The 23,749-nt window shown below is 35.9% G+C and overlaps 1 protein-coding gene across 1 annotated transcript; it reads left to right on the forward strand.

The window, feature by feature from the left end:
- Window positions 1–391: 391 nt before the first annotated feature.
- On the forward strand, window positions 392–15,246 carry LOC145265294 (S-crystallin SL20-1-like). Its single transcript, XM_080121071.1, has 6 exons — window positions 392–524; window positions 4,956–5,051; window positions 5,779–5,894; window positions 8,153–8,206; window positions 11,327–11,434; window positions 15,082–15,246. Exons 1-6 carry the CDS (start codon window positions 392–394, stop codon window positions 15,244–15,246), a joined length of 672 nt encoding a protein of 223 aa, XP_079977197.1.
- Window positions 15,247–23,749: the final 8,503 nt, after the last annotated feature.

A 23,749-nucleotide genomic window follows, 5' to 3' on the forward strand; every position in this document is an offset into this window, starting at 1 on the left:
ACAAAAAACAAGCAAAACAACAATATTAAAACCGTATCCACAATCTTAAAGAGATTGATTATAGTTTACTTTGTATATCTTGATAAAAAGAATTCTTTTTAAAAAAAATCCGCATATCCTAATTTGAAAGGACATCTTGGCATAGTGCAACCGCTTTCGCCAAAACAATTAGTCTATATGAATTAGTCAAACAGCGCGTAAAGTACAAACGAAATTAAATCCAAACAAATGAAGAATAATGAATAGGTGTCCTTGTCCGATTTGGAACCAAACTCTGAGACTATAAATAAGAAGTTTCCTTACATCTTGTCGTCAGAGAAGATTTACAGACACTCGAACCGCAACAGTTCGTTCTCTTTTTGGTAGTCAACAAGCCGAAAACCACTCCACCATGCCTAACTACACCCTCCATTATTTCAATGGCCGCGGACGTGCCGAGATCCTTCGAATGATGATGGCCATGGCTGGCGTCAAATACATGGACAAGAGATATGAATTCTCTGACTGGGATCGTTGCAGGAATGGTAAGTCAGTGTTGCTATCTTAATTTTCCGAACTTGATTATAGAAATCGATCAGAAAGTGACATTTTTAGTGTCTTTACATCATAATGCGAAATTCTTAGGCTAAATTGAATCCATGTGTTTGTATTACAATAGACTGTGCTCCGAAGAACTTGTTGAACGTGTGTACCCTCAGCGACTATGTCGGAAAACAGCAAAACCCAACAGTTTTCATCCTAATTAGCATGCAACGCAGAACTATTATGATGTAAGGTATATATATATATATATATATATATATATATATATATATATATATATATATATATATATATATATATAAGAGCAAATAGTTAATAAAACATGTTAAAAACACTTTGAAAAAGAGTTAAAAACATATTTAATCTTAAAAGGAAACACTTAATCCGCGGAGTTTCGAAGAAATACTTTCCTTCTCATCAGAGGGTAGGAATTAGCAAAATGCGGGATCGGATTTTGCATACAAAAGTATTTGATGAAACTGCACGTAAGTCAAAGATCTTATTTGATAACAAAAAGTGAAGCAATATATATATATATATATATATATATATATATATATATATATATATATATATATATATCATTCGAACACGGTAGTGTTTGAATATATGGATAAGTGGCAGTTTTAGTCATTTAGAACTGCTTTAAAGCTTTACCGCTTGCTCATTTTTCGACCAAATTCCAAACAATTATTACAGTTTATAGACCACCTTCCCAGCTACATTGTGAAAAAAAAATTACAATTTTCGGTCAGTAAAACAAAATTTATAATGAATATACTGGTATTCAAAATCGTAAAAATTCGTAAGGACGTGAGCGACGGTTTTTATGACCGACTAGTGTTGCTACTAATTCACTGCTGTCGCAAAAAGAGAAGTAGCAAGTGAAACAGAGAGAATGAAAGCAGACGAGTGCCGTACATTGTTATTACATATGTGTATGTTATGTTTATAGGAGCAAAAAAAAAATAAGACTCTATTTAAACAAATGATTAATTAATTTACTGGAAGCCGGGAAAAATCATGGATTACAATAGCAAAATGCAAGCATAATAAATAATATGGTTAAAATTTAAACATGGAAAAGTAAAGGACTTGTTGTTAAAACTGGAAAAGTAAAGGACAAGATATTCTAGTAAAAATATAATAAGTTTATTACTTAAAATATTGCAACATTAAACCTCCTTTGAGATGAGTAATTTGTATAATTATTTGTTTATTTGCGAGCTGTTATCGTCATTTTCATAGTTGCTGTTTCAAGACGTTTCGGCCAACTATTCCTCTGCCCTTCGTCAGGTGGTTAATCTCAACAGGATAGGAATGCTGAGTTCTTAACTAAGTACTGCCTTCCTTAGTTGTTGTATCACCACGTTTTGCCCAACTAATCCTCTGGCCGGCTTTGGGTAAGTTTGAAACCGTAATCTTCAGACAATGCTCACCTGGAACCGTAGAGAATCAACGCCTCTATCCATTGTGCCATGAAAGGGCGATCAAGGTTATAATTTTTTGGTCTTAAAAATCTAGTTTTTCATTTTTACCTGGTCTTCCGTCGTGGAGTCAGTAGTAAATTGACATTATTTTATTATCGGAAGGCCAGAGAAATAGTTGGACAAAACATCGTAAAACAACCACTATGAAGATTAGGATAACAGTCCGCAAATAAAAGAAATGTATAAGTTGTTGATTAAACTTGAACTGAAAATGAATCAACCGGTGTCAGTGTATACCATTCATATTTCTACCAGCAAGGGCCGCTTAAGCACCGGGAGAGTGGGAAACATTAACAAAATATGAAGAAAAAACGTCATAAGAAGCTCCTGGGTTTGACCTTTACTCCTGATCTGAAATGGAACACGTATATAAAGTATGTTGCCCGGGCCGCTTGGAAAATGGTAGGATCCTTCTACCGCTCCAGAATATATCTCACTACTTATGCAATTCTCTATCTCTATAAAAGCCAAGTACGTCCAAAGATGGAGTACTACTGTCACATCTGGGCTGGAGCTTCAAAAACCAGCCTATCCTGCCTTGACAAAGTACAAAATAGACTTCGTGGCTTATTGGGAGATGCTCTCTTCTCTTCCCTGCAACCTCGCTCCAACAGAAGAGACGTTGTGTGCCTGTCTTTGTTTTATCGTTATTTCCATAGCAAGTGCTCGTCCGAGCTCCAATCTCTGGTCCCCCCTCGCCAATCCTTCATGATAAACACCCGTCTAGCTAAAACCACTGTCAGTAATTTCCCCCACTCTTTATCCGTGCCTAAATCAAAACGTAGATTCCATGAACATAGCTTTTTTTCTGAGAAGTGCACGCCTGTGGAATTCTCTTCCGTTTGCCTGTTTCCCACGTGACTACAACTTTGACGTCTTCAAGTCCAACATAAACAAATTCCTGATTAATCGCCCCCTTAAGTAAGACGCTTTATCAAATCTCCAATACCAACTATTACTACGATATTATCCCATTGATTATTGTACACAAAATAACCCTTATCCCCGAGTGGCTTACGGGCCTTGATAAGTGGTGATCCCCATGTAAAAAAAATTATATCAAAATAAAATCTAACTGTACATTTCCTTGTTTCATACTTCGTATACTTTACTGTCTTGCTATTTGCGTTCCGATATAAGCCATAGGATCTTTGCTTTATTTTTTAATCTTATAAAATGATAGAATATCGATAAGGATTAAATATTAAAATCGACAAGAAACACAATTTTCTATCTTTATACCTTCATGATATTGATAAGGATGAGTTTCCTTGGTGCTTCGGTTGTTTTGAGATCTTAGTCGTTACCGTTTGAGCTATCGTCAGCTGAATATAAAATCGCTAAAAATGAACTAACGTTAACGTGTATATATATATATATATATATATATATATATATATATATATATATATATATATAGTTTTTTGTTTAAATTTCATTCAGATAAACATCTATTTTCAGAGCAGAAATTCATTCTTTGAATAAAGAATACAGTTTCGATTTTTATTTCTTAATCCATGGATTTTCGATGTAGATCATCTCCTCAGAAGTCATTAGCAAATATTACAACTAATTCGAAATAATATTATCATTTAGCACAGAAAAGAAAATATATTTAAAATTCATTGTATCTTTTAGGGGTCATAGATGACATAAATGAAGATAAAATGAAATGAGATGAATTCATGGTATCCGGATGTCTTGGCGGTCCTTGTATAGAGTGGTATACTCTGGTCATATACACACACACACGCACATACGCACACACACGCACGCATATACACATCCTCATACATACACCCACATGTACGCACGCACATACGCACAGACACGTATATATATTCACGTTCACGTATATACACTCACATTCACGTGCACACACACACACATGCTAACGTACACACATATACGCACACATACGCGCACATGTACGCACACATGGGAAACGTCACTTCCCCTGAAAGGAATTCTAGACATGCGTAGTGAGAACACTCACCCCGATATAAAAGTCCACTTCCTCTTTCTTCCCTTTTTGCCTGGGTTCGTCAACCAGGCAAGTTCAGCGTCCATAGCTCTTGGCTTGAAGACTTTTCCACGTGGACGACTGCTATCATGAACGCACTGTTTTGCTGAGGCCAACACTCCCTTTCTATTTCCCTTTCTACAATCGGAATGGCCATTTCTCGTCCTCGACTTCATCCCATTCTTTTCCACGCATGTAGTCGTCAACGCCTGAATGAACACGTGTTACACCTAAACTATTTAATTTTGACAGAAAATAAACGACATGTTTATTTTATTCAGCAATTGAGTTGTTTTTTTGTTTTTTTTCCTTCATTCGTTTCATTATTTTCTTTTGTAGCGAGTTAGGATATTTATATTCTGGTCCGCAACAAATGATGATGATCCCGTTATTTTAAAATGAAATGAATGAGTTTGAACGAAACACGCGGTAAACTAAACTCTCACACACAAGTCCACGGCACGCACGAAAAATAATTTTTCTCTAAAAAAAACAAACTTGTCGACCACGAGGAGGAACATTTTCAAACCGCGCACAAGAAATTAAAATATAAAAGTTTCAACAAAAGAAAGAAAAAATGGAACTTCAACGTCATTTGACCTGCCACGCGCTGCTCCGCATCTAGGAGGAGATGAAGTTTAAAAAATGGAGACTGACAGAAAGACAGACAGAAGATTTATATACAATTTTTGCAAAAAAAAAAAAATGTTATTCCATTTTTAATCAAATGGAGACAGACAGAAAGACATACAGAAGATTTATATACAATTTTTGCAAAAAAAAAAAATTTTATTCCATTTTTAATCAAATGGAGACTGACAGAAAGACAGACAGAAGATTTATATACAATTTTTGCAAAAAAAAAAATTATTTTATTCCATTTTTAATCTCTCTTTCAGATTTTCCCTGTAACTACTTGCCCTGTATGCAGTTTGACAATGGCGATATGATGCCCGAAACCATGGCCATTTGCAGGTACTTGGCCCGTGAATACAGTAAGTCAATTCAATTGCTTTATAAAAAAAATTTTACAAACGAGTGTTACATTGTAAATAATATTGTTATATGGTTTTCTGTTCCAAACGCATTCCATCTTAATGCTGTTTGAATATATGGTTAAGTGGCACTTTTAGTCATTTAGAACTGCGTTAAACTTCACCGCTCGCTTATTTAAGCGACTATTGTTGCTACTAATTCACTGCTGTCTCGAAAAGAAAAGTAATAAGTGAAACAGAGAGAATGAAAGGATGAAAGTTGTATAATTGGGGGGTATTGAAAGCAGGCTAGTGCCGTACATATGTGTTTAGGGGGGGGGCAAAAAATTTAATTAAACAAAGAAAAAATGAATTCATTGGAAACCTGGAAAACCCATGGATTACAATAGAAAATGCGAACATGAAAAGTAATATGGCTAAAATTTAAACATGGAAAAGTAAAGGACAAGTTCTTCAAACTGGTAAATTGAATTTAAAATTTCTTAATGCTGCAATATTTTAAGTTATAAATTTATGATATTTTTTACTAGAATATCTTGTCCTTTTCTTTTCCAATTTTAACAACCAGTCCTTTACTTTTCCATGTTTAAGCTTAACCATATTACTTTTAATCGATTATATTATGGTATATTTAGTGAAAAAAAACAACTTTTAAAGCTAAATTGCGATTTCTAATCGTTATAATATTTCCTCGTTAATAGTAAGTATCCCAAATTAATATCAACAGATTTCTACCCCAAGAGCCCCATGGACATGTTCAGGTGTGACTACATCGCTGATTGCTTCTATGAAATCATGCACGATTACATGAGGTACTACCACTGGAAAAACGGACGTTTCAGGGTGAGTTATTAATTTTAAATCAACGTTTCCTATCAAGCATTAGGTTGCAAAATTAATGTATTTTTTTCTTTGACGTTCAACTATATATAAAAACAACATCATTTTTGCACCAACCTTATATTTCAACAATTATATAAGGAAATAGATTAGCCTAAGTGCACCAAGTCCGGAATAATTGCGCCAACTAGCTAAAAGAGCTCTTTTGACAACCACACATATAAAGAGCAATTTTTTAGTTGACGAAATTACCTCCAGATTTGGCGCAATCACCCCAAAGTACGTTGATATATATATATATATATATATATATATATATATATATATATATATATATATATATATATATATATATAATTGGATCTTTATCATATGATATCCTTTTTTACCCTTTTCCCCATTTCTTGCTTTCCCAAACTCTTGGAATCCCTAACAGTTGTCTAAAAACTGTTAAATGACTTTTTGTTTGCAAATATGAAAAATTTCATATTGCTTGTTTGCTGTGACGCATTAACCTGCAATATTTATTTTATATTTTGAAAACCTTCCCCCTCTGATGAGAAGTATTGCTTTCTTCGAAACTCCATGTATTAAGGTTTTTCTTGTTTTATTTGTACTCCTTGTTGAAGAATTAAAATGGTGTATACCTTCCTTAAATTTGACAAATTTAAAATATCAAGATTTTAATTATATATACATATATATATATATATATATATATATATATATATATACAGTACTGTTTCGTTGTATCAAAACTCGTCAGTGCGGCTAGATAAACAAACGTCTTTTCCTAGCCAAGGATTGAACCTACGACCATCGCTTTGATATCGGCAGTTCTACTCACTGGCCCTTGGGAGCGGTGCTCGCAAATGATCTCATCAAATGTCCATTTAGATAAATACTTGCCCACTGCTTTTACGGTGCTCGAACTGCTTGTTTATTTACAAACAAACAAACAACGAACTTCGCTTTCCAGCCATTTAAGTGGCAGGTGAAATACATTTACGACAGTGCTCTACCATAAGAGGAGGGGCTTAAATATATAGTAATCCATATATAGTACTGTTCCGTTGTTTCACATCTCGTCAGTGCGGCTAGACTAGCAGCTTTCCCTAACCTACGACCATCACGTTGATAGTCGGCAGTTCTACCGACTAGCCCATAGGAGCGGTGCTCGCAAATGATCTCAACAAACAAACAAACAATCAAACAACAGCGAGCCTCGCTTTATAGTCATTTAAGTGGCGGGCGGGATACATTTACGGCAGTGCTCAATATATATTGCGTACAAAATATGAATAACGTTTACATACATTTTATACACACACACACACACACACATATATATATAACTACTTATTTTACTCACATAAAATTAATATACGAAACTATAGATTTATGCGTAAACTTTAAGTATTTGCTTCAAAAGTGCTCAATACGTAGGTAGAGCTAGTTAGTAAGTTATAAAATGTATATGGCGATTAAGCTACACTGAATATTCCGCGTTTCATCCACTCTATGATTCTTCAAAAAACGACAAACAACCACAGAATTCGCGCATAAGCCTGAAGAATCCTAGAGTGGGTGAAACGCGGAATATTCAGTGTGGCTTAATCGCCATATACATTTAATAACTTACTATGTATATATAACTACTTCATTTACTCACATAAAATTTATATACGAAAGTATAAATTTATGCGTAAACTTGAAGTATTTACTTCAAAAGTGCTCAATACGTAGGTAGAGCTAGTTAGTAAGTTATAAAATATATATGGCGATTAAGCTACACTGAATATTCCGCGTTTCATCCACTCTAGGATTCTTCAGGTTATGCGCATAAGCCTGAAGAATCCTAGAGTGGATGAAATGCGGAATATTCAGTGTAGCTTAATCGCCATATATATTTTATAACTTACTATATATATATATATATATATATATATATATATATATATATATATATATATGTTTTACTTTAACTTTAAATTTTTTGCATGATTGGATATAGTCCGAGAAAATCAATTCAGATAGCAAGAAGGGTTGTTAGATGCAGTTAATTTGAAGTGTAAAGCTGTAAGGGAAAAACAGTCTTACGTCTGCTGTAATATTTCTTCTGGTCTGTTTATTAACGTTTTGCGATTACGAATGCAGTAAGTTCGTCGGAGTATTTGAATACAAATAGGTTGTAATGGCTCCATGTATATTTATACAAATATTGTAATAAATTTATAAATTGTTTCTCTTTTTTCCCACAGTACAACATGAACGACTACGGTTTCGGCGGTGAAGGCAACTGCAAGAACTACGATGTAAGTAACCGGTTATTATAGAATATTCATTATTAATTGAAACTTTGTTTTTTATTTCTAAGTAGTTTATATTAAACTAGCGAGGGGTACCAGGCGTTTCCCGGGTGTTTGCAGGTGTGTCGGGGGGGGGGGGTTAAAAAAGTAAGTATAAGAATCGAACCCGAACCGTGGAGGCAAATTTGTAAATTAAAGTGTGAAAAAAAAACGTGCGACGTTACCCATTGCCTCACCGCGAGATGCTAACGGAAACACGTTTGAATTTATTTAATTACTTGGATTTAGCAGGTGCCCGTTTTAATAAGTTAATGAGGTCAAGTTTGACTGCGGGATTTAATCTACTGCTGAACGCTCCCCCCCCCCCAAGATGTTATAGGAAAAATACTAACCCACATGCGCCGAGCGACAAATGTTGAATATTTATATTCCCGAATCGAGCAAATTAAATAGACAGGCGAGCTTCGTTGTTAACTGTGAGATATTACGATTTTTATGTGATATAAAAAGTTTTAAAAAGTTGTGAAGCGAGCGACCGCTTCTCTGAAAGAAGCCTTTTGTAGACACACAGAAAAAGCGAACACACACACATACATACATACATACATACATACATACATGCATACATACATTTTCGCTTTTATATTTATAGATTATTTCAAATTTTATTGATTGTTGAATAGAAGCTTTGTCATAGTGCCACAGGTCCGCAAGTTCTAAGTAAAACTTTTCTGTGAGCTGAAGGTTCGATCCTAAGTGCAAACGATACTAAATTTTACTCTAGATAATAACCAAACATAGTCGGTGATTTTTATTACATTTCCGTACTTTTTTTCGTCATTTTTAAAAGGGGTAATCAAAACATGGACACATACAAACACTCTCATATATATGTTTATATACATAAATATATGTACATAAGTTTACATATATATGTGCGTGTGTGTGTGCTCGTGTGTGTCTGTTTGTTTGTGTGTGTGTGTCTGTGTATTTGTTTTCATCATTGGAATGGGTAATTAAAACACGGACACATACGCACACACTCGCATAGGTATATATATATATATATATATATATATATATATATATATATATATATATATATATGTGTGTGTGTGTGTGTGTATGTGTGTGTGTGTGTGTGTGTGTATGTGTGTTTTTTTCTATCATTAGAAGCGGTAATCAAGATGCATACACACACTCGCATATATATATGTTTATCTACATATATGTGTGTGTGTGTGTGTGTGTGTGTGTGTGTGTATTTATATATATATAATATTCTAAGAATTATAAACCTTTGTCAAAGAAAACATCGCGCATGTCCAAATAAAACAATATTGTACCATGTATAAATATTCATTAAAACAAATGAAACTCTTAAATGAATCAGCATATTTCTATTATTCTTCGTTTATTAATTGTTTTCCTAAATCAAAAATAGATAGTAAACATTTAAACCCTGATATGTTTGTCTTACACGTGTTTCATTTAATACTAAAATTCACTAAATATTTTTCCTTGAATTGAAAAAATAAATGATAGCATATACACAACTCACACATATTTATATATATAAATATATATATATGAAATTTCTTTATTCACTTATATTTTCCATTTTATATATACCAATCCTTATTTACAAAACGCAATGTAATTACAGAGCACATAATGATTAAATGACAATATATATATACATATATATATATATATATATATATATAATTATTTTTTATTATAATAATTTAATACCTACAGACACTAGTGTTTCATCCTTTCGGGAGTCTTCGGTACAGGGTGTCACGATTAATACCAGTCGAACGATTCGAACCCCGCAACACCTCTGTCTCGGTTAGCGAAGACCTAATCCATTCGGCTACCATTATCCGCGTGAAATAACGTTGAATTTAAACATTTTAATTGTAAATGTACTTTACGTCAGTCAGAGAGTGATCTAATACTTATACGATGATCTATGCATAAGAGCTGAATTGACCGACTTTAATTCAACTGAAAGTGCTCAACGATACGAAACGAGTTTCTTAAAGGGCTGTCATAATTATTTTTTATTATAATAATTAAATACCTACAGACACTAGTGTTTCATCCTTTCGGGAATCTTCAGTGCAGTTTTAGGTACATGTTCCCCACCCCCAATTCTTGAATAAAATTAAGACATCAACCCGATAATGGCTAACAGTACAAAAACAAAGATAAATAATGGTTCTGTTGAAATTTCGTGCAGTTTACCGAATTTTAGAATAGAGTTTTTTAGTTACATCATCTAATAATCCAAAAAATTCAATATTAAACCAATTCCTATTTTTATCAAAATTCTTATTTATTATAAACAGAAATGCCGCAGGTATTAATCCTAACGCCAAATTCGTTTTAAAAATTGACCTACCAAAAACAGAAAGTAACTGAGGCATGTTCTTGCGAGTATTATGTTCATTTCTTGTAAGTAAATAAAAACACTCAGGCTGAGATCGAAAACAAAACCTAAAGACAGTGAGTCAAGTACAATAACCATTAGACCAGCTTGCCACGATCTATAAAAAGCGTTTTCAAACCTCGTTAAAAAGTGGTCAAAAGTCCGATAACTCTCATGTACCAATTTTTCAATTTCGACCCCTTAGCAGCCTTTTTTTTTCAGGATGAAAACGGATGAAATTTTTTCCATGTGTCTGAATACCCTATATACCAAAGTTCAAGTCTATACCTAAAAAATTATTTGGGTATATAGGTTAAGAAGTGGTTTTCACACATATATTCTCACTTTTATAGACAAATAGATATATAGATAGATAGATAGACAAATAGATATATATATATATAGATAGATAGATAGATAGATAGATAGATAGATAGATAGATAGGAATTAGGCTTGCGGTTTTACAGCGATCAGTGTACAGGGCGCCTATCCAATTAATGATCGGATTTCTTTTTTGATCACTTACTGATCAAGTTTCGGCATAATATTTTTAAATCAAAAAAATAATAATAATTTTGTTCATTCAAATTGTCTTTTTCAACGTAGTAACCGGGATTTATATATAGAATTGAAACTGACCAATTTGGAAGACTCAGAACGGAAATATATATTGTTTCTTTTTCCTCAGAACTACATGTACTGGAGATACATGAACACATTCAACCGCGTCATGCCCTTCATGGAGAGGAGCCTGTGCATGCGCAATGGAGGCAGTCAGTACTTCATGGGTGATCAGGTGCGTATAAACTTTATTCTCTCGCACCACTTTATGTTAAGTCCACACATCCAACCACGTAGATATAAACACAAAATAAATGCATATATATGTGTGTGTGTGTGTGTGTATGTGTGTGTGTGTGTGTGTGTGTGTGTGTGTGTGTGTGTGTGTGTGTGTGTGTTTATGTACAGCGTGGTCGCTAAAAAAGAGGGAAATTTGTCAAAGGACGATTTATTTTTACAAAGAATAATTTTTACAAAGTTTTTCAAAGGCAAATGTTATCTTATACTCATAGATACTCAAAATATCGTCCGTGTATTTCACTGCAGCGTCAAATGATCTATTTTTACGACACTCACACGGCACAAAAATAGCAATCACGTATTTTATTCATGAACTAAGCTGACCTTCAAATTTCCCGCTTTTCTAGCGACCACCCAGTATATGGATTTATTAACGACTTAAATGTTTGCCAAGCCACATTGAGTGGGTGCAATAAGTATTCGATACAAAGCAAAAAAGTAATTAATTTTATTACATGAAAACAAAAATAATAACAAAGTGCTATTCTAATGTATTTTTGTATGATTTTGATACGAGATTTGTATATCTATATATCTATAAAAGTGAACGTGTCTGTCTGTCTGTGTACATTTCCCTACGCAATAACTCTGTCAATTTTTAGTCTATAGACTCGAAATTTGAAATACCGGGTACTGAGATTTGGGAAAATCGATGTGACGGGTGTCAGCCAGAATTTTTGCTGTTAAGGGGACAAATTTCAACGATTTGACCTTTAATAACTCTACCAAACTCCTCCGACAATCTTGGGTCTAGACACTTGAAATTTTAGATATAGGTTCCTTGAACCTGGATCTAACTTAATAAAGTGATTTGAGCCCGAAACTATAAATTTTAAGGGGTCATAATAGGGGTCAAAGTTTTAAAAAATTAACCATTTTTTTGTTTTTTTGCTTTTTTTGCACAGCATACACCTCCAAACACCCGAGCAACGCCGGGAACCCCTGCTAGTATCATACAAAATTACATTACAATAGCACTTTGTTATTGTTTTGTTTTGTGTAATAAAAATAAAGCAACTTTTTGCTTTGTATCGGATATTTGTTGCATCCACTGTGTAAAAGTATTTTAGATTTTCCAGCTGTTTCAACTAAATGTTTATTTTAAATAATATTGTAAAACATAATATTTTACAGACACTAATGTAAGTAGGTACCTACATCTACAGCTGGTAACAAGGTCATTAATAATGTCCAAACATTTTCCGAAATTACAAGGGTCACAATATTATATTATAATCGGGCAATCTTGGATGCCTCGGGTAGAGAGGTGAGTGGCCGACATTTGAACGGGTGAAAATGTTATGGAAATAACGAAGTGTTTTGATAACGGAAGAATGTTTTGAAATAGGACTGGAATTTTATGTCAAAGGAATTAAGCAGAAATATGCAAAACAATAAGATGTTTAGAAAGATGTTTAACAAAATAGGAGTGTTTGATTTTAATAAACAAAGATACCTGACAAAAGATCAGGCAATAATTTTTGGTTACTTAGCTACATGATGTAACGAGTTTACAGACACCTTAGAAAGTTTGTAGGTAAGCAGTTCGTAAGGGACAGCCGTGAGCGACGGTTGACAGACGGTATGGCACCCAGCAGAGGCAAGATCGATAATAGATATAAACAAGAGTGTATTAGCATTCAACCTTTCCAAGATGGGAACAACATTCTGGAATAAAGGTTGGCAAAAAAAAACCCGAGGTCTGTTGTTCGTGGTAGAATTTTCATTGAAGGTTTTCGTATAACAAGATCATAGATGGGCCGAGTGTGTTACCGAACTGGCCAAATTACTAAGCCCACAGAATGGTATTCGTCCATTTCGTTGAAGGTATGTCCTTCCTTTGTCTGGCAAGACAAAACGACGTCCTTATTTGTCGTTATATGTGAACATACACCAGATAAGTTGTTTTGTGACATTTTGATCACACGTAAATACATGTATAAAGAACAGACGCACATTCAATGAGACACTCGTTACATACACGTGTATACATGTACAGAATATATACACACCACGGCAATACAACATCAAGTAATCCACTACTAACGATTACTAGGATATTGTTCCATTACTACCGTACACACAATAACCTTTATCCTCGAGTGACCTCCGGACCTTGATAAGTGGTAGTTCCTTTGTAAAAATAAAAACGATCCGATGTAAATCTGAATCTGGTTCTTCAATATTGGATTCTTCTGGGATCTTTGAACTATAATTTGTTCTAATGAGAGATCCAAAGTAAAACGATAAAGTTATCGTCTTAGCGAAAACAATACTACAGCTTTATTTTAAAAGTTTTATCGAATCAATCAATTCAGGTAACTTGATTATGTAGTAGAGCTGACATCTTCACAATGTAGCCGCCTTAAGCGTAAATCGTCGCCTGGATACGCGTCTGGAAGTGAAAGCATGTCTTTTCCACAAGCGCCGGTGGGAGCTCAGCGACTACTCGGCGGATGGCGGCGATCAGGCTGGTTTTTGTGCTGTACGAGATCATGTTGGTGACATTCTCGACGTATCACAAAACAAAGTAGTTTTTTTTTTGTTGTTTTTTTTTTACACAGTGATCACCACTTATCAAGGCCCGGAAGCCACTCAGGGATAAGGGTTATTGCAAGTACATTACGTTAGTGTGGAGATTTGATGAAGTGTTTAATTGGGGGGGGCGGTTCATTAGGAATTTGTTAACATTGGACTTGAAGACATCCAAGTTGTAGTCTGAAGGGAAGCAGGCAGACGGAACAGAGTTCCACAGGCGTGCAGTTCTAAGAAAGAAGCTTTGTTCATGGAATCCGCGTTTTGATTTAGGCACATATATAGAGTGGGGGAAATTTTTTCACAGTGGATTCAGCTAGACGGGTGTTTTTCGTAAAAGTAGTTCAGCGGGTTCAAGTCGGGAAAGGAGGGGGGCAGTGAGATAAGGGTATAACGTCGTAGCATTCTTTCAAAAGCTAAGCCTTGGTCTTTTTCCACTTGTATGTCGGCGTTGAGTCCTGCTGCCACACCCAGGATCTGCCAGCGACCACCTGATTACACCAGGGGATCACCACACTCCTCATCACATCCAGGTATATTTTGGTGTTGACTTTCAAGCCGACTTCGAAGTGGCATGATATGGCCCGCACTTGCAACTACACTAAAGACCATGACTGTGGCCATAAACTTTGTTTTCGTCACCCTGCGCACGCCTCTGTTATTCGTGGTAATCCAGCGATGCGCTTTAAGGGTGCTGGCAATGATTCTATTGCCATAACTTTGATAAGTAGAGAGTATGAGTTGTACAGCGACGCATCTCCGATCTCGCTCGTTAAAGATTGTGTAACTTTCAGACATGATAAAAAGCTTCTAGCGCTCTTGGGATTTGTACACAACTAGCCAGCTTGTAGATAGTCTACAACAAAAAACTGAAAGCTGGTTTTCATTAAACGGAAATGGAATCATGGTGGCTTTTCTATGGCGACAATTTTATCGTTTCACCTTGTATAATTGGTTCGAATGTTTAAAGCTAGATTAATAACTGCCGGATGTTTGTGATTGTTTTAAATAAAAACGTACATTTTTTCCACTTTTCTTCTTTTCCAGATGATGTGGTGCGACATGATGTTCTATTGTTGCATGGAAAACATGTTCAGGGAGAACCAGAACATGTTCAGCAGCTACCCCAAGATGATGGGTCTTTACAACCGTTTCTCCAGACACCCTAAGATCTGCAGTTACCTGAAGAGCCGCTGTAACTCCACCTGGTAAAGAAGAGCTAAGAATCGAAAATCAAAACGGAATAACCAAATTATATTAATGAAATGTTTTAATAGATAAATATTATTATTATTTGAATATTTGCTTTAAAACTTCGACTTTAATTTCAATAAAAAAAAATATACACGCATCATAAAAGCAGTGTTTTTTTTATTTCTAAAGATCTAACATTCGATCTTATTTTGCAGGATGCTCATATTGTATCACAAATTTTACATAGTGATATTTGATTTAAACTAGCATTTTTCAGTATCCGGGTAAATAAACTTGCAATATTATATGTTGATGAGCAGCTAGGACGAACAAGCCTGCCATCTTTAAAATCAAACAGCTATAGACGCGATCTTTGTTAGTTGCAAGATCTGCAGACACGAGACAATTATTTAAAAAAAAACAACTAAACATCTCTTTCAGAATTTTCAAGTTTCGACTCAAATCTGACATATTGATACTTGATTCACATTAGCCTTTTTTAAGTGGCCGAGTAAAAAACCTTGCAATCGTAGAGGATGATGAGTAACTAGGACTAACGAAGCTGAAGTCTTTCAATTCAAACATCCTTAGGCACGATCTTTGTGATCTTTTTACGGAAGTTCGACTCACTTCAAAACATCAGCAAGGGGCGAGGGTAGCAAAGTGATTACGACACGGACTGAAAACCTGTGTATTCCGAGCTAGAATCTAATTCGTTCGAAATGAACACGTGTATTCCGAGCTAGAATCGAATTCGTTCCAAATGAACACGTGTATTCCGAGCTAGAATCTAATTCGTTCCAAATGAACACGTGTATTCCGAGCTAGAATCTAATACGTTCCAAATGAACACGTGTATTCCGAGCTAGAATCTAATTCGTTCAAAATGAACACGTGTATTCATAGCTAGAATCTAATTCGTTCCAGATGAACACGTGTATTCCGAGCTAGAATCTAATTCGTTCCAAATGAACACGTGTATTCCGAGCAAGAATCTTTTTCGTTCCAAATAAACACGTGTATTCCGAGCAAGAATCTAATTCGTTCCAAATGAACACGTGTATTCCGAGCTAGAATCTAATTCGTTCCAAATGAACACGTGTATTCCGAGCTAGAATCTAATTCGTTCATAATGAACACGTGTATTCCGAGCTAGAATCTTATTCGTTCCAAATGAGCACGTATATTCCGAGCAAGAATCTAATTCGTTCATAATGAACACGTGTATTCCGAGCTAGAATCTAATTCGTTCCAAATGAACACGTGTATTCCGAACTAGAATCTAATTCGTTCATAATGAACACGTGTATTCCGAGCTAGAATCTAATTCGTTCCAAATGAACACGTGTATTCCGAGCTAGAATCTAATTCGTTCCAAATGAACACGTGTATTCCGAGCTAGAATCTAATTCGTTCCAAATGAACACGTGTATTCCAAGCAAGAATCTTATTCGTTCCAAATGAACACGTGTATTCCGAGCAAGAATCTTATTCGTTCCAAATGAACACGTGTATTCCGAGCAAGAATCTAATTCGTTCCAAATGAACACGTGTATTCCGAGCAAGAATCTTATTCGTTCCAAATGAACACGTGTATTCCGAGCTAGAATCTAATTCGTTCCAAATGAACACGTGTATTCCGAGCTAGAATCTAATTCGTTCCAAATGAACACGTGTATTCCAAGCAATAATCTAATTCGTTCCAAATGAACATGTGTATTCCGAGCAAGAATCTAATTCGTTCCAAATGAACACGTGTATTCCGAGCTAGAATCTAATTCGTTCCAAATGAACACGTGTATTCCGAGCTAGAATCTAATTCGTTCCAAATGAACACGTGTATTCCAAGCAAGAATCTAATTCGTTCCAAATGAACATGTGTATTCCGAGCAAGAATCTAATTCGTTCCAAATAAACACGTGTATTCCGAGCTAGAATCTAATTCGTTCCAAATGAACACGTGTATTCCGAGCAAGAATCTAATTCGTTCCAAATGAACACGTGCATTCCGAGCAAGAATCTAATTCGTTCCAAATGAACACGTGTATTCCGAGCAAGAATCTAATTCGTTTCAAATGAACATGTGTATTCCGAGCAAGAATCTAATTCGTTCCAAATGAACACGTGTATTCCGAGCAAGAATCTAATTCGTTCCAAATAAACACGTGTATTCCGAGCTAGAATCTAATTCGTTCCAAATGAACACGTGTATTCCGAGCAAGAATCTTATTCGTTCCAAATGAACACGTGTATTCCGAGCAAGAATCTAATTCGTTCCAAATGAACACGTGTATTCCGAGCAAGAATCTAATTCGTTTCAAATGAACATGTGTATTCCGAGCAAGAATCTAATTCGTTCCAAATGAACACGTGTATTCCGAGCAAGAATCTAATTCGTTCCAAATGAACACGTGTATTCCGAGCAAGAATCTAATTCGTTTCAAATGAACACGTGTATTCCGAGCTAGAATCTAATTCGTTCCAAATGAACACGTTTCCAGATTGATATCGGAACCATCACCAACTGTTGCCAAGGCCACTGGAAAAATGGTCGGATCCTTCTATCGATCCAGTAGATATCTCACTGCTGATGCAATTCTCTATCTCTATAAGAGCTAGATACGTCCAAGGATGGAATACTGTTTCCACATATGGGCAGGAGCTGCTAGAAAAGACTTTCCTACTTTTATAGGGTTCAAAATAGACTTCGTGGCCTGGTGGGAGATGTCCTTTTCTCTTCGCTGCAACCTCTATCTCACAGAAGAAATGTTGCGAGTTTGTCTCTGCTTTATCGTTATTTTCAGGGAAAGTGTTCGACTGAGCTTCAATCTATGGTGCCCCCTCGCCAAACTTTAACAAGAAACACTAGACTAGCTGAAAACATTATCAATAATTTTCCCCACTCTTTATCTGTAACTAAACCTAAACATAGATTCCATGATCAAAGCTTCTTTCTTAGAACTGCACGCCTGTGGAATTGTCTTCCGTTTTCCTGCTTTCCAGCTGTCTATAATATGATTGTCTTCACGTCCAACGTGAACAAGTTTCTGATGAGCCGTTCCACTTAAGTTAACAAATTTACCGAACTTCCATTACTATCGAGTACTTTTGACTACTCTACACTCTTTAACCCTAATCCTTGAGTGGCCTATCGGCCTTGATAAGTGGTGACGACTGTGTAAAAAAAAACCTGGCCATTCCCGTAAGTTCCTTGTGTTTTTTAGAAATATCTGTAACTAGAATTATATCAAGGAGACGAATGTTTAATTCATACAATAACAGCGGCAATGACAAAACTAACAGTTTGTATGCATCTATCTATTTTCTTTATGGATTTCTAAGCGCTTTTAAGAATTTCCATTAAAAACGTTTGCAACACAAGGTTTTATACAATATTTTTTGACACCTTGGTCACCAGCCCGTTTTACATGGCCGAAAGAGAATTTGGCCATATTTTTTAGAGGTGGCAGAGTAATGTATATATATAAGATATATTTAGGGCTTTTGACAGGGTATGGCAGTAAGGTCTTTTGGAAAAATCAGATCATACGATATCACTGGAAGAATACGTAACATAATAAAATCCTTCTTATATAAGAAGAAAAATCCATAAACAATGATACAAATACAGGAGAAAAGGGTTGATATGCCGTAAAACAAAACCAACCAACCTGGCTTGTATGATAATAAAACAATAACGTAGCCTTGAGCCATTATATGAGTATCGAAGCAGATATTAATATATATAATTTTTGAATCCTGATTTTCAGATCCATGGGCCTTCTTTAGGGTAATAGAAACATGTTTTCCCCATTGTCGAGATTTTACAGCGTTACCGAAAATCGTTGATTTCTTCTGGTCTTGTAAAAGAAACTTTTCTTTTTTAACATCCAATAATCGTAATCAGATGCTCCGGTACTCGTGTACGAATCCTTCATAGCCTTGAGCCCCTGGAGGTGGGGCAGAGGCCATCCACAACTTTTGTAGATGCTTTTGTAGCGAGGAGTTCTTTTTTTGGGGGTGAGGGTGCTGGCTCCACGCCCAACCTTCCCAGAAGGTGCATACAGCAGCTAGCCTTTCCAAATTGTCACCCATCTGGTACTGGCTAGGCTCAACGTTGCTTAACGGGTGTGTCAACATGATTGTGCTGTACAATGCACTTGTGCTGTTAGGTCGTATAAGGTGTTAACTTTGGTCGAAATCGCCTTTTTTATCTTTCATCGGATTATTTCAATTATTGATACTTATTGAAGACATTCCAATAGAAAACCTATCTAAAAACACTGCCAGACACATAAACTACCTTCATGTAAAATTTTCTTTTTTTTCTGTAATAGTAATTTTAAAACAAAATTTTATGGCGTTACCGGAAATCGTTGATTTCTTCTGGTCTTGTAAAAGAAACTTCTTTTTTTAATATCCAAAATATCAGGGATTTGTTTATGTTGGACTTAAAGACATCGAAGTTGTAGTCAGGTGGGAAACAAGCAAACGAAGAGAGTTCTTTTTTCGGGGTGAAGATACTTTGATTTCTTCTGGTCTTGTTAAAGAAACTTCTTTTTTTAATATCCAACATAACTGGATTCGGCATTAAATATGATATAAATGCGGGAGTGCTTCAGGGGTCTATCCTTGGACCTCTATTATTCCTAATACTCATAATTTTTTTTTTTTTTTTTACACTTTCACCCCAAACAAGGCACATTGCCACTTTAGTGTAGGGGGCTACTATCAGGGGCAGCAACTACTGCGGCACTATGTTGGGATTTGGGCAGCAAGATGTCGGTTTACGTTACACTTGAACTTCTGCATGTCAGTACAGTAAGGGAAGCAGGAACCTGGAATGGAATTCCAGAGTCTAGCGGTTCTGGGAAGAAACTACTGGAGTAGAAAGATCTTTTACATCTAGGGATTTCTACTGTGTGGGGTGGGATTTAGCTGCCTGTCGGGTTTGTCGAGGGTGTCTACGTCGTGGGGGCACAAGTGACCTCCCTGACAAAACTGTCTGTGAGATGGGTATATATGCTGATGACACCACGCTCTATAACAGACACGACAGGAAAACAAATGAACACATATCTAAAGAAATGGCAGAAATACCAGAGGATGACCTGCAATCTGTAGTGGAATGGGGACAAAAATGGATGGTCAAATTCAATGCTGCCAAGAGTAAACTTCTCCACCACCAACAGCAATGGGCAAAGACTCTCTTTATCTGAAAGTACATATTTTAAACTCCTTGGCCTAACGTTCACGGGAAACATGAGTTGGAACAATTACATTGAGAGCATTGGCAGGACCGCTGCGAAAAAGGTAGGTTCTCTCTATTGTGCTAGAAAGCTACTAATGCCCAAAAGTATCCCATACCTCTATAAGGCCACCATTCGCCCATGTATGGAGTATTGTTGTCATATTTGGGCTGGTGCATCTGCTACTTGTCTCTCACTCATAGACAATGTTCAAAAGAGAGTCGCCAACCTAATAGGTCCTGAACTGTCATCTAAGCTTCAGTCTCTGTCCCATCGACGAAATGTAGCATCCCTCTGGTTGTTCTACAAGCACTTTAACGGTGAATGCTCCGACGAACTGCAAGCACTTGTACCCCCTCGACGTAAATACCCCCGACAAACCCGACAAGCAGCAAAATCCCACCCCTTCACTGTTGAGATCCCTAGATGTACGAGAGCCTTCTACTCCAGTAGTTTCTTCCCCAGAACCGCTATACGTTGGAATTCCCTTCTGGGTTCCTGCTTCCCCAACTGTACTGACATGCGGAAGTTCAAGTGTAACGTGAACCTACCTCTTGCTGCCCAACTCCCCACATAGTACCCCTGTAGCTTACGCCCCTAATATACATCAAAGTGGCAATGTGATTAAAAAATCTTTTACAAATCTATAAACGCTTAACATCTAATTTCACGAAAAAAAAAACGAATCCTCCCACCCACATGAATGATTAAAAATACCAATGATACAGAAAAATATTTATGCTGCACGTACTCGTGACGAAAAGAAAATATTATACACCAAAAATCACGTAAATTGGTCTGTATGGAAAATCGTAACTTACTTTGCTAGCATAGGGTCGGTCGTGTAACAAAAAAGGGAAAGAAAGGATAAAAGGCTAAAATGGCGACACACAGTTGGTTTTATGGTTGGCGGTCACGTGTGTAACGAAGACTATCGCCGTTTCAATGCAAATGAAACAGGTGAATAAAAAACGGACATGAAGCAAACAGGGGGCCGAGTTGGAAAGAAGGCGTGCTACGTACGCAGTCGTCTGCAAGTCAAGTTGAAAGAGATTCTAGTTTGGGAGTTGGAAGTTTTGACAACAGTGTCGAGTTGTGGAGTTTTTAAATCAAAATGTCGAATTGTGGTGTTGGTAATTTTGACAGATTAAGAGTTGGAAGTTTTGACAGCAGTGTGTCCAATTTACCCAATTTTTTTTTTTAGTTTATCCATAAGCTATTTCGGCTTTGATAAGCAGCGACTTTTTTTCAAAATGGACAAATTCAACATTCGCTTAATACCAGAGTTTTATAGCTCTAGTGCTGGACCGTTTGTCATCGAATGGATTGAGAAGGCTTAGCGTATATGTAAACTGTGCAAAATAAAAGAACCAGCAACAGTCATCCCGTTGAGGTTAATCGGAGGAGCCTATGCAGTATACCAACAGCTCGGAGATTAATCAGACTGAGAAGGAAAGAAGTCTGTGCAGCTATTTCTATTGAGGAAAAGGACTTCTCTTGGCTGAGGTACAAGTGAAATGTGAGCGAGACGCCAGATCGGTTGTGCAGTAATATTCCAGAGCATGCAATTTCTACCATCTACAATCGGGATGCACATGAATAGCTGCAGTCGTGTTTATTATAGTAATTTGCTAGACCCAAGAATGACTGTAACTTCACTACATTGTCTGGTCTAGGCATGGCTCTAATTGCTTCTGTCCTATTTGGCTTAAGTCTTCTACCTTTCCAATCAATTATTTGTCTTTAATATTCAATCTTTTTTCTACCAAAATTACATTTTTCGAGAGCCACTTTAAATCCGTAGTCTTCTATTTTCTCGAATACCTTCCGAATATGGTTTTTATGCTCTTCAACATTTTTGCTTCTTATCAAAATGTCGTCTAAATAAGCCATTGCAAAATCCAAGCCTGCTAGCATGGCATCCATAATTTATTGGAATAAATTTGCTGCTACTTTCAACCCAAACGGCAATCGTTTTAGGGAAAATAATCCTTTATGAGTATTCATTGTCAGGTATTTAGAACAATCTTCCTGGACTTTCACCTGCAAATATGCTTCTTTTTTAACTCCATTTAACTTAGAGAATATGTCCTCAGGGGTAGGGAGTGGATAGTTATGATCCTTTACGCAATCATTCAGTCCCGTCGAAAAATCTCCACATACCCTGATTTTTATTTTTCACATAAACTGTGGGTGATGACCATTCAGAGTAGTCCATTTTTTTATTACTCCGATTTCTTCGAATCTATTTAATTCTTTCTCGATTGTTTCTAATGCCGAATACGGAACCTTCCTTTTGGGTTTAAACAACGGTTTCGCTTCATCTTTCAGTTCGAATTTCACTTCCGTTTTAGTGCAGCAACCCAGACCTTCAGAAAATACATTTTTAAAATCCTTCTTCAAATCCCCAACAAATCTTCCTGGCAGTTTGGGACTTTCAGGTCCTTTCACATTTACTCTTTTGCAAAATGAGTTTATTGGTTTCTCCTATAAATTGAAAAGTATCATCAAATCGATACCGAATGGATTAGAATTTTTTCCAGGTATCACATACATTTTAGTTTTTAACGTATTTTCATTCATTGACACATTCGTATAAAATTCACCCTTAAATTTTAATCTATTTCCAGACATTCCTCTGGCAATTTTCTTTGTGTTTTGCAGCTTTGGAGAACCAATTTTCTTCCATGTTGTTTCATCAATTAAGGATATGTCATTTCCAGTATCCAAAAGACAGTTTACATTCCGGCCATTAATTCTAACTTCAATATATTTCCTTTTTTTTACCATACATGGACTCTTTTTTAGAACCAATGGTCTTTATTTCAGGCTTACAGTATTTCTCCTTTTTGCATACTGTTGACTTGTGTCCTTTATGCCCGCACTTATAGCATATTTTGCTTTTAAAGTAGCATTCTTTTGTGAAGTGATTCTTTCCTCCACACGTCTTACAGTATTTTTTTACATAGTGGTCTCCTTGTTTTACCCTTTGTCAACATTTTTCTCTTCGATACTAGTATTAGCTTGTTCTTTAATAGTTTCTGGCATTCCTCAGTGACTTTCTGTACGGTTATTTTTATGCCTTGGTTCATAATGGATAATATCCTCGAACGAATCTCTTTATCCTTCGAGGATGTTAACCCTTGCACAAATATCAAGTATTTAAACATGTACTCTTTTAGTTTTTTCAACTTAAATAACTCGCATTGGGCATTTACTCTCCCAGCATAAGCGATAAAGTTTTCATCATCTTGTTTCAAAATATATAAACA

The sequence above is a fragment of the Euprymna scolopes genome, chromosome 40 (genome assembly GCF_053919585.1).
Source record: "Euprymna scolopes isolate OS-2025 chromosome 40, ASM5391958v1, whole genome shotgun sequence".
Lineage (NCBI taxonomy): Eukaryota > Metazoa > Mollusca > Cephalopoda > Sepiida > Sepiolidae > Euprymna > Euprymna scolopes.